Source organism: Heterocephalus glaber, unplaced genomic scaffold, assembly GCF_053883595.1.
Source record: "Heterocephalus glaber isolate CG9 unplaced genomic scaffold, H.glaber_assembly_v1.0 deba00000006, whole genome shotgun sequence".
Taxonomy (NCBI): Eukaryota; Metazoa; Chordata; class Mammalia; order Rodentia; family Bathyergidae; genus Heterocephalus; species Heterocephalus glaber.
This window is the reverse complement of record NW_028258136.1, coordinates 1,570,908-1,583,325: the sequence shown is the minus strand read 5'-3', so window position 1 is coordinate 1,583,325 and position 12,418 is coordinate 1,570,908. Positions and strand designations below refer to the sequence as shown.

At 36.5% G+C, this 12,418-nt stretch overlaps 1 protein-coding gene across 4 annotated transcripts in view; it reads right to left on the bottom strand.

Moving 5' to 3' along the window:
* Positions 1 to 2,194: 2,194 nt before the first annotated feature.
* The window catches only part of Chek1 (checkpoint kinase 1), a 33,721-nt gene continuing 23,497 nt past the window's right edge, over positions 2,195 to 12,418 (bottom strand). For all 4 annotated transcript variants that reach the window (XM_013069158.3, XM_021251897.2, XM_004874502.4 and 1 more), the window contains 5 exons: positions 7,777 to 7,885; positions 7,167 to 7,344; positions 6,686 to 6,817; positions 5,519 to 5,620; positions 2,195 to 3,022 (listed from right to left, as the gene is read on the bottom strand). In XM_013069158.3, coding sequence (XP_012924612.1) covers positions 2,927 to 3,022; positions 5,519 to 5,620; positions 6,686 to 6,817; positions 7,167 to 7,344; positions 7,777 to 7,885 — 617 coding nt within the window. In that variant the 3' untranslated portion in view covers positions 2,195 to 2,926. The remainder of the gene's footprint in view (positions 3,023 to 5,518; positions 5,621 to 6,685; positions 6,818 to 7,166; positions 7,345 to 7,776; positions 7,886 to 12,418) is intronic.

Sequence of the window (12,418 nt, the reverse complement as noted above, 5' to 3'; positions counted from 1 at the left end):
ATGGTATTCAAAAATAAAGGTTTAAAATTTATGAGGCTCAGCATGATAGTGCACACTTGTAATCCTAGCACTCAGGAAGCTGAGGCAGGAAGATGGCCATGAGTTCAAGGCCAGCCAGGGCTACACAGTGACTTCAAGACCAGCCTGGGAGCCGGAGATGTAGCTCATGGGCCCTAGCAAGTGCAAGGTCCTGATTTCAATCTCTGATACTGGTAAAGCACTTGCCTAGCATGTGATAGGCCCTGGGTTCAACCCCCAGCACCTTAAAAATAAAAAAAAAAATGGATGACTTTCCAAAGAAGATACACAAATGGATGACTACAACATGAAGAGATGTCCAACATTAGACTACTGTGTTCTCTGTGCCCTGCTCTCTCCTGTACAGCACAGTTCTTTTCCTACTTTTACTTGGCCCAAGCTTGCTCTGCAGAGCCTATTTTGTCCTACCTTTAATAAATGTAAAACCTTATTGCCAAAAAAAAAAAAAAGAATCAGAGAAAAATTAAAAATTGGTTCAAAAAAAAGACACATGATACTCAGAGGCTCATGGACTCAAATGCTGGCATTTTACCAGCCTTTGATCCACCTTGTTCTCAGCATAGCACAGCTGGAAAGAACAGCTCAAATTCCCAGTAACCTTCCTTAACCTTTTGGGAGCAGAGAGCAGACTTTATCTGTAATATATTAACCTTTATGGGGAACTTCAGAGTTTGGTCTGTTTCACCTCATTCAGAGCTCACTCAGGGAGAAGCAGAACAGCTTGGATCTCAGGTTGGGAAAAACCATGGGAAGCAATGAACACTGCTCAAGAAAGCTGCAGAGGGACCATGGACCAGCTGATGCCTGGGCAAGGTTATGAGTAGAGAATACAAGAGAATATCTAAATGCTACAAAGCTGGCATGAAACACTAAAAAATTAAGATATTCAAAATCTCTGTGTATGCAGGGGACTAGAGTAAAGACATCCAAGAAACAGGAGGGCAGAGAAGACATTAATCCTTCATACTAGCCTGATACCTAGGCTCAAAACATGACCTGCTATTAGTAAAGGTCTTTTTTAGTACAAAGCTAGTTTAGCAGAGTTGATTGTTTTTTCAAATGCCAAATTTTCAATAAAAATATTACAAGGCATACAAATAAAAAGGCCAAATTGTCAACAAAAATATCGTAAGACATACAAAGAAAAAAAAAAAAGACATACAAAGAAAGAGGGGAAAGAGAATAACATACCCCATTTAAAGGAAGAAAATAATGTAGCAGAAACAGTTCCTAAAGAAAAAGACTGGATGTACTACACAGAGACTTTAAAACAAGTGTCTTAAATATGCTAGAAGAGCTAAAAGATAACAAAGAATGAAGAGTAATCATGAAAATATGTGAACAAAATAAGAATATCAACAAAGAGAAATTGTAAAAAGGAACCAAATTCAAGAGAAAAACAGTAACTATATTGAGAAATTCACTGTAGGAGTTCATTAGCAGGCTTGAATAGGCAGAATAATCAGTAAATTGTTTTTTGTAGTGCTGGGACTCAAACCCAGCACCTCATGCATGCTAAGTAAACACTGTACCACCAAGCTATTATCCTTTGCACACAACAGCAAATCTGAGACAAGTCACTTAAAACAAAGAGTCTAAGCAATACAAAGAGGAAAAAATGAAGAAAGGTGGACAAGCTGGGGATGTATCTCAGTAGTAGAATGCTTGCTTAGCATGTGTGAGGACCTGGGTTCAATCCACAGTACTACCCAAAAAAAAAAAAAAAGAAAGAAATGTGTACAGCCTAAGGGACATATGGGATGTCACTGAGCAGATCAATATGTGTATTGTGAAAACCCTGGAAGAAGAACCTAAGGACTAGGGGGCCAGGGATTTAAGCTCAAGTGGCACCGTGCCTACCTCACAAGCACAAGGTCCAAAGTCTGATCCCTGGTACCACCCCCGCCCCCCCCCAAAAGAACCAAAGGACAGAGATTATTAGAAAAAATAATGGCTGAAATATTCCCAAGTTTGAGGAAAACCATTGATCTACAAGCACATGATGCTCAATGAAATCAAAGTAGGATAAATTTAAAAAGAACCACCCCATACATATTATAGTAGGAATCAGATGTATTCAATGATACTTCCTTACTCCCTCCCTTTTTATTCCACGTCACCTAAAACCTTGATCACCAATAAGTTCACAGTTAGATATCACTTTCAAAATAGACTTTATTTCTGTAGTAAAGAATTAAAATGTCTGTGAAAGTAGAGAATATAGAAAAATATTTAAGATGTGCAACAATAATTTTTTTAGTGAAGCAGTTTATGCTCAACTTTTTGAAAGACCAACCAGTATTTTATATTTTACTAGCTATTCCAGAAAAAAAAACCACCTACTTGCAATTTTAATTATTATAATTCAGCAGCAGGTTTATATAACCGGTCAGACCCTTTTGTAAATATAAGTACAAATCTTGGGGATTCATTTTTTGAAGCTGGCCTCACTTCACAGACTGATAAATCTACTGTCCAAAAGTCACAAGGACTAAGCCTTTGCTAACCCATCTTTATAATTAAATCAATGTGGAAGAAATACATACTTTCTGGGTGAAATATGTTCTGGTAAGAATGAGTTATTATGTTGGTAGAAAATCTGATTAACACATCTACCTTAAACCTAGTTTCTATCAGATGGATTTCAAATTCAAACCTGAAACAGATGAAAAAATATCCCTTCCCCAAAGTATTACTTACAATTAAGATACAGGTATTATTTGTATGCAAAACATACAAAGAATTGGAAGATGTTTGGATAAAGGAGAAGAGGATTCTTCAGCAACTATTGTTTGCAGTTTGCAGAATAGGATAATCTTCTCTAGGAAGAATAATGTCAACATAGCAGCACCATATTCACCAGGAATCCCCAGGACTACAGGACTGATCATGTGGCAGGAAGCCAAACCTTCTGGCTGCTTACAACATCACTCAGCTTCCCTTTAATCTTCAGAAAGTGTCTCTTGAATTCCAGTCCATCACCCTATATGAGAAATAATACACAAAAATAATGTTAGAAAAGAGATTATGTCATAAAATCAAACTCTCTTTACTGGTAAGTAGAAACATTCTTAGATAGATAAGTCTGGCAACAATACCATCATATCCTCCTATTAAGACCAAGTACTCTGGTAGAAGAAATGGTTACAAAAATAATTCTGACCTGATTTTGTGCTCGTCACTGTTCCCACCACACTGAACTCAGAAAGCAGAAAAAATAGCATCCTATTTCAAAAGTTAGTACCATACAAGGTCTGGACCATACATAGGTCTGGGATCTCCAAAGGGAGTGGGGATTTGTACACTAAAAATAAGCTACACAACTACACAAAGTCTTGTCACAATACTTTGGCAACAAAGACAACAAATTCAGAAATGAGAAGGATTTCATTACAGTAGGATCCCTCATAAATCCACAGCAAACATCTGGAAAACAGTATTGCAGCAGGAATATCAATCTCACAGGAAATAGAAAAAACACTATTTTCATCTTGCATATGTCAATGGCTTTAAAACTAGAAAGAATCAGAAATGTAAACAAAAATCCAAAGATATTAATCACAGAATTACTCAAATAAAGGTCTGTTGAATTAAAAGAAAATTAGAATATTTCAAAATGTTAAAGATGATTGCTGGGAAGCATAATTTAAGATTGTCTTTATTCTCTTATTTTTTACTTGTCTACACTGTCTATAAAAACCAAAAATTTTTATAATAGTGTCAGTCAAAAAAACTGATTTCGGAGAACTGAAGTTTATAACATTAAATGAAAAACCCAAGTTATCATATATTTACAAATGTTAAACAAGCAGTCTCTCTTTACCCATGAAGGAAATGTTCCAAGACCCCCTATGGATGCTTGAAACTATGGATAGTATAGAACCCTATATTGAATAGTAAGTACTTTCCGTATCTACCTACAATAAAGTTTCATTTATAAATTAAGCACAGGACTGGGGAATTTAGCTCAGTGGTTCCAGCACCTGCCTCACAAGTGCAAGGTCCCGAGTTTGATCCCCGGTACCAAAAAAAAAAGTATAAATTAAGCACAGCAAGAGATTAACAACAATAACTAATAAAATAGCATAATGAAAATTGCCAGCAATGAGACTGTGGGGAAAAAGGAATATTTCTACACTGTTGATGGGTATATAAACCAGGACAACCACTGTGGAAACTAGTATGGAGATTCCTCAAAAAATTAAAAACAGAAATTCTATTTAGCAAAAAAAAAAAAAAAAAAAAAAAAAGAAATTCTATTTAGCCCAGCTATTCCCCTTCTATGTATCTTCTCAAAAGAGTTAGAGGCATTAATAGCACAGTGATATATACATACCCATGTTTATAGCAGCCCAACTCATAATAATTAAATCATGGAAAAGGCCTGTATGTCCAACAACAGATTGATTAAAGAAAATAAATTTATATACAATAGAATACTACTGTGCCATGAAGGATAAATTTCGGTCATTTGTAGGAAAATGGATGCACCTTGAGATCATTATGTTAAGTGAAATGTCAGACACACAAGGTTAAATACTGCATGGTTTCCCTTATACCATATGAGAAACTCAAAATATAAAATAATTTTAACAGCAAAATAATGGATGGATACTAGGAATCAGGGAGTAGATCTTTTGCAAATAGGAAAAGGATCTAGAGATGGGGGAGTAAAAAAGAATTAAGATGTGTCATATTTATGTACTAACTCCCCACAATGAATGTAATTGCTATGTACTACAAACACGTACTGATAAAAAATAAATAGATAAATAAATAAACTGCCAGCATCACTATGCTTGCACTTTGGTGCCAGTATTAAGTAATATAAGCTTTATGTGAACATTAAGTACTGAAGTATATGACACTCAATCTGATAATCAAAACAGCTACTGAGTAAAAGTCAACCAGTATGTACAGCATGAACAAAAATCTATGTGTAAGATTTTTATGCCAGACAAAAGGATGATTCATATCATACTAGAAGGGAGTGAACAGTGAAAGACTTCATCATGCTACTCAGAACTAGGCTCAATTTGGCGGGGAAGGGGATGGCACTGGGGATTGAATCTAAGGCCTTGCCTATGCCAGGCAAGTGCTCTACCACTTAGCTACATCCTCAGCTCTTTTTGAGACAGGATTTCACTAAGTTGCTCAGGCTGGACTTAAACTTGTGATATTCATGCCTCAGCTGCCCAGGTACCTTGTGCTTAATTGGAAATGTTTATTTCTGAACTTTACATTTACTACTGTCTGACTATAGTTGACCTGAAACTGCAGAAAGTAAAGTATGGGTGGGAGGACTACTGTATACAAACATAACACCATTAAAAAAATTCACACAGGCCGGGGATTTAACTCAGAAGCACCGCACCTGCCTTACAAGCGCAAGGTCCTGAGTTTGACTCCCAGTACCAAAAAAGAAAAGCCCAAAAATATTTCCATAGAAAGAATACTATAACAAAATTATCATAAGTACCTTAGAAAGCCGGAAGTCAACCAATATTTTCTCATCCATTTCTACCAAATTCACTTTGAAAATCAGTTTATTGTTTCTCCTATCAGTTGTTGACACAGTAACCTAAGGCAACAAAAATAAGGTTAAGCCACCTGTATGACTAGAAAATACTCTTAAATTAAAACTATATTCTCAGGTCAATGATACTTCTGGGGTAAAAATCTGTAGTGTACTTCTAAGACAGGAATGCTATGTATGTGCAAGGGAAACTCACTTGTAAATAGAGACTGAGTTCATGAGAACTCTTAGCAACCAAAAACATAAAACTGAAAGAAGAAACAAAGTTATTACAATATGAAAAAGAGAGGCTAGATTTGTGGCTGAAGAGCCATATCAGCAATGAGAAGATGGAAAAGGCCTGAAGAAGTCTTGCAACTTCTACTGTCATTCTTTTAGTGTTCTTATGGCTTATAAAGAAGCTCCACCTATGAAGACATTCTTCTACAAATCACAGTATTAACATCACACCACCTGACAAAGACAATAATTAATATTCAGCCTATATTGTACCAATAACATCCTTTATAGCTGTTTTATTTTTGAATCTATGATCTAGTGCAATGGTGACAAACTTATGACACACGTGCCATGGTGGGCTGTTTGTATCACTGAAAGCTCTAAAAGATTCGCCATCACTGATCTAGTGAAAGATCACACATTGCATTTACACAGGGCTCTTAAATCTCCTTTAATACAGAATAACTGCCTCTTGAAAAAACCTAAATACAGATTAGAATGCCAGTGTTATAACTGTGCTACAATAATATAAACAAAAATTGGTGCATAGGATCAGGGGACACAGAGAGCAGTCAACAGTTACAATTAACTCTACATAGTTTTTTAGTAATGACTCCAGTTACTTAATATTTTTAATTTCTTTTTTGAACTCACTATGTAGCCCAACCTGGCTTCAAATTCACAATTCTCCTGGCTCAGCCTCCCCAGTGCTGGTATTTTAGGTGTGTGCCACCACACTTGGCTGATACTTTTAATGTTTTTCAAGAAATATTATTTCTTAAGAAAAATAAGATTTTATTTAAATTTTTTCAATTTCAATTGTTTTCTAAATTTGAATTATTTTTTAAAACGTACTGATAGTTTTTAGACAAATAAATCAACCAAACATACCTGATTCATACAACTCTTTTTCCATTGATAGCCCAACTTCTCACATGTCTCTTTTAGGCACTGATAAGATTTGTTTGCATCCAATTTGGTAAAGAATCGTGTCATTCTTTTGACCAAGCGCTGCCAGGGGTTCTACATGTCAAACAGAAAAGCTGAATAAATCTACAATGATCAAAGGCAGAGATATCATAGCTATTTAGCCTGAAAAATTTCATGTGTGAATTGAGATTCTTTTTCCACAAAGTCCTCCTCTAATTGTTCCTTGTACAAAATACACATATAAATTAAAAGTATTGATAATACATTCCTGAGATTTCCACATGAACAAGACTTTTTTTTTTTGTACCAGGGATCGATCTCAGGACCTTGTGCTTTCAAGGCAGGGAGCAGAACCACTGAGCTAAATCCCCGGCCCCAAGACTTTTAAGATAATAAAAATAAAGAGCAAACATTATCCATTTGAAAAATTAAATTCCCTTACCTGTGAGGATCCTGGGGTGCCGACTAACTGACTATTCAGAAGCATATGATCAGGGCATGCAGGTTGGGAAAAACTGATTCCTTGTACCAGTTTATCGATGTATGAGGGACTGGAGTCCCATAAGGAAAGACCTGTCCGTGGTTCTGGCTGCGAACTGGAGTACTTCACATTTTCTTCACTGAGACATTAAGACAGAAAAATACGTCTTCAATTTTTTTTCTTCAGGTACTTTTGTTTTTTGAAAGTGTCTCACCATGTTACTCATACTGGCCTCCAATAAATCATCCTCGTAAGCCTTCCAAGTACAGTAGCTAAGACTACAGGCAGTTGGCATCATGCTCAATAGAAAATATATCTTTAAATAAAATCTAACAGGTCTTTCTTATATCAAACAATCATTCTCATTCTGACAAAATTATGTTCATGGGCCGGGGATTTAGCTCAGTGGTTTTGCCGCCTGCTGCGCAAGCACAAGGACCTGAGTTCAATCCCCGGTACAAAAAAATAAAAAAATAAATAAATTATGTTCATTATTAAGAAAGATATATACATGTATTATTCTTCTTGGGGAATTCTACATTCAATAACTACTTCGTTTTTATTAACTTACCTAGAAGCACTGTTTATTGGAGAGAAGTCCAAATTAGAGTGAATGTGCTTAGAGAATCCACCAGGAGACTCTGACACACCACCTGAAGTGACCCGGGGCCTCTTTGCTCCTAAAACAGAAGACAATACAAATGCTTTTTTTTTTTGGTACCTGGGATCAAACTCAGGACCTTGTGCTTGCCAGGCAGGTGTGGTGCCACTGAGCTAAATCCCCAGCCCAAGACAATACAAATGCTTTTAAGCCTTCTAGGCAGATATTTTTTAATTAACCCAACTGACATTTTGAATAAATAAAATTATACCTAAATATACTTATTGAACACAAACTACATAGAAGACAGTGAGTCTTTCGACATGACTTTACAAGAAATGTGGTAAAGTTATAAATTTACTAAGGCTCATCTGTCAAATTAGATACTTCACAAACTGTGACCTTTAAATATGTTCTAACTGTGGGTTATCATGGTAAGACCACAACAAAGGTTCTACAAAGATGCAGAGATCTAGTTAAAGGACTAGAACTTTTTAAAATAAAAAATAATTTACCATAATAGCAATAAACACAAATCTACTCTAACACTCTGCTCCCCTAGAAAAGACTTACCAAAAATAATTATAAAGAAAATGATGCCACTAAAAACTCAGTTACAATCCTCAGATGTACCCTCAGAACTGACTGTCAATTTAATTCTTTCATTAGTCAGTCTCCTCTCCCTTTCTCTGGAAAGATTACTTCAAAACTTCTACACTCTTCTGAAATTTCCAAGACATCCCCCCATCCTTTCACTACTTAGCATGATACTATCTCCCATTTCATAGAGAAAACAAAGCTATTAGATAGAAACTAGTCAACATGTCACTACAAAATCTGTAAGTGTACTTGCATTCCTACCCATCTTCTCCTTTTTTTTTTTTTTTTCAGCACTGAGGATTAAACCAGTCTTCATACTGAGCTACAACTGAGCCTTCTTTTTGTTTTATTTTGAGACAGGGAATCATTAAATTGCTAAATTGCCCAGACTGGGCCAGAACTTATGATCCATTTGGCTCAGCCTGAGATTATAGGCATGTACCACCATACCCAGCTTCTTTTCCTCCTTTGCATCCTTCCATCAAGTGCTTGTCCCTCTACTTGAGCTATGAAGTTCATGCCCACCTACCTTTCCACAAATATTGATGCCTTTACTTACTTCCTTTCTCTTACAACTTTCAGACTATTTTGCTATTGGATCTATACCCCAAACCATTAAAACATGCTTTAAGGTTAGCCAACCTGTTTATTTATAAACGCATTCACTCAAATATTTGGATGACTATCCATTCATTTTAACATTTTATTAGTTCTACTATTACCAGGCATTATTCTATGTACTAAGTATTCAATGTGAACAAAACTGACAAAAGTCATTGACCTCTTAAATTTTATAAAGAGAAAAAAATAAAGCAAGTTAAAATTCAAGTAAAGTTAAAATTATACTTGCTAAACAGTGACAAGTGCAACAGAGAAAAATAACACAAAGAAGTCCATGGAGATGGGGGTTCAGTTTTAAAGTTTTCCTCAATGAAAATGAAGTCAATACCCAAAGGTGAGGGAACAAGACATAAGGGTAAGTCTCACTGTGAGAAAAGCATTTCTAGGCACAGAGAATAGTCATTATAAGACCTCATAGGACATGAACTGATCTTACCTCATATTTTGAGAGAGAAGTAAAACACTGAAAGACTTGAGCAGAACACTGACATATTCTAACTTACTTTTTTATTGGAACACACCAGCAAGATACCATGGTGAGTACCAATGGAGGTGTGAAAAAGTGGTCAGAATCTGAGATTTTTAAAGGTAAAAGTTAACAGAAATTTCTGGTAAGTTGGAAATGAGGTAAAACAGAATGAAAGAATGAAAGATGGTCCTGAGGTTTCTTATCTGCCTCACAAGAAGGATGCAGTTGGAAAAGACTAGAAAGAAGAGACATGAAGAAGAAAGATCAGGAACTCAGTTTGAGATGCATCAAGTTTGAGATGGCTGTTACACTCAAGCAAAATTTGTGAAGTTAAACATATGAGCATAGAATTCAGAGAAAAGACCAAAGTTGATAAAAAGTGGTAAGTTATCAACATATAGATTTATTTATAGCAATGAGACAAAATATAATTAAAATGGAGTAAATGTAGATAAGAAAGGAAAAGAGGTCCATGGTTTGAGTTCTGGTGCCCTCCAATACTGAGACTGGGTAGATGAGGAAAAATCATCAAGAGACAGAAAAGGAGTGGCCTTGAGAAGTATGAGAATAAAAAGAGAGTAATGTCTTTGGAAGTCAAATGAAGAAAGTATTTAAAGTAGGACAGCATGATCAGCTGTATAAAATGCTGCTGATCAAACAAAATAAGAGAATCTAAGAACTGATTTGGATTTGGCAACATTAGTCACTGTAACTTTTGACAAAAGACTAGTCAGAAGTTCTCAAAACTAACTTTGAGGTGTTAGAAATTAGAAGCCTCTTGGGGCTGGGGATTTAGCTCAGTGGTTCTGTCGCCTGCCTCGCAAGTGCAAGGACCTGAGTTCAATCCCCGGTACCAAAAAAAGAAAAAAAATTAGAAGCCTCTTTTGAGATGTCCAATTGTAAAAAAGAAAAAGATAGAATGGTAGAGAAGTGGCTACAAGAGAAGTTTCATTACTGTTTAGCTTATTAAATACTTTTATCTATTATTTACTTACTTAACTCTGTTTTTAAGAGAGAAGAAACAGTATGTTGATATATTGAGAAAGATCCAGTACAGAAGGAAAAATTAACGCTTCAGGACAAAGAGTTGTTAGACAATGTCCTTTGAGAAAAAGTTCATTTCTATGTGGAGCAACTTATTCACAGCAACAAGATATATAGCAGAATCTATGAGCACAGAGACAGTTGGGTGAGGAGATGGTAGTGGGAGCTTGAGAAGTTCCATTCCGCCTGCTTCTATTTCTCAGTGAAATAAGGAACATTGTTAGCAACTGAGAGTGACACTGGGGAAGGAGGTATTAAAGAGAAAAGGGCTAGGAGTGTAGCTCAGTGATAGAGTACTTGCTTTGCATGCAGAAGATCATAGGCTCAATCTAAGGCATTGAAAAAAAAAAGGAAAACAAGAAAGAAAAAATGGTAAACTACTGTATTTATTTGGGGGCTGAATATATGCCTAGCATGCATGAGGCCCTGGGTTGGATCCCCAGCACTGATAATAAAAAGAAAAAAAAGAAGAAAAAAGGAGGAGGGAGGGAGGGAGGGAGGGAGGGAAGGAGGGAAGGAGGGAAGGAAGGAAAGAAGGAAGAAGAGGAAGAAGAGGAGGAGAAAAAGTTAAGAAGCAAAGAAAAGACAGTAAATTGTGAAGAACAGGGTAGAAGAACAGGTAGAGAAAGATAATGTGACTGCCAGGCAGCGTTAAAGGCCTACTTGAGATTAGTGGTTCTCAATTTAAAGTGACCATTGTTGGGTATTTTTCTCTCTCTGTGATTAGCAGTGCATGTATGAGTGTAGAGTGGGTAGAAAACTGGATTAAAACTGGGTTAGGTTTAAAAAAAATATATTGGGTTGGGTTTTGTCCAGTAAGTGTGATGAAGAGAGAAAGGAGCAAGGAAGCTGAAGGTAAAAAGAAAGAAGTCTTTTATGACTAATGAGGACCTAGAAAAGGAACAGATAAGATAGTGAAAAGGTGGTAGAATTAACAGACTGCAAATGCAGGTAAAGTCAAAGGATTGTTGAAATCACAGTACTAGAAGGAGGATACCAGAAATAAAATACATTGAAAATCAAGGCAGGATGTTTAAAGACAAGTTCACTAGAGCCAGACATAATAAAAGCACATGCCTATAATCCCAGCTACTCAGGAGGATCACAAGTTCGAGCCCTAGGGGATATAACTCAGTTCAAAAACACTGGTTCAATCCCCAGTACTGAGAAGAAAAAAAAAACAAAACAGGAAGAAAAAGTCCAACCTGGCATGCTGGTGCAGGCCTGCGATCCCAGCACTCAGAAGGCTGAGGCAGGAGGAACACCATGAGTTCAAGGCCAGCCTGGGCTACATAGTGAGTTCAAGTCTAGCCTGAATTACAGAGCAAGATCTTGTCTCAAACCCCTACCCCTCCAAAAAAAGAAAAGCAGGGGCTGGGGATTTAGCTCAGTGGTTCCGGAGCCTGCCTCGCAAGTGCAAGGACCCAAGTTCAATCCCCAGTACCAAAAAAAAAAAAAGAAAGAAAGAAAGAAAAGAAAAGTCCAAGAAATTGTTAAGTCAGAATAAATATTGGAAAGGGCCAGGGATTTAGCACAGTGGTGCTGCGCCTGCCTCAAAAGGTCCTGAGTTCAGTCCCCAGTTCCAAAAACAGAATATTGGCAGGATCATTCAAATGAATAGTTAACTTGGGCCAGGGATTTAGCTCAGTGGTTCTGCCACCTGCCTGGCAAGCACAAGGACCCCAAGTTCAATGCCCAGTACCCAAAAAAAATAAAAAGGAGCTGGAGACCAAATGAATAATTAATTTACCAAAAAACATGACAGAAATAGTATCAAGTCATGTTGAAGAGAATGAAAGTATGGCAGGAATTTCAATTTGGAGTTCAGAAGAGGATTGTAATAAGGAAACAATGAATGATAGAGTCTGGTAATATGAG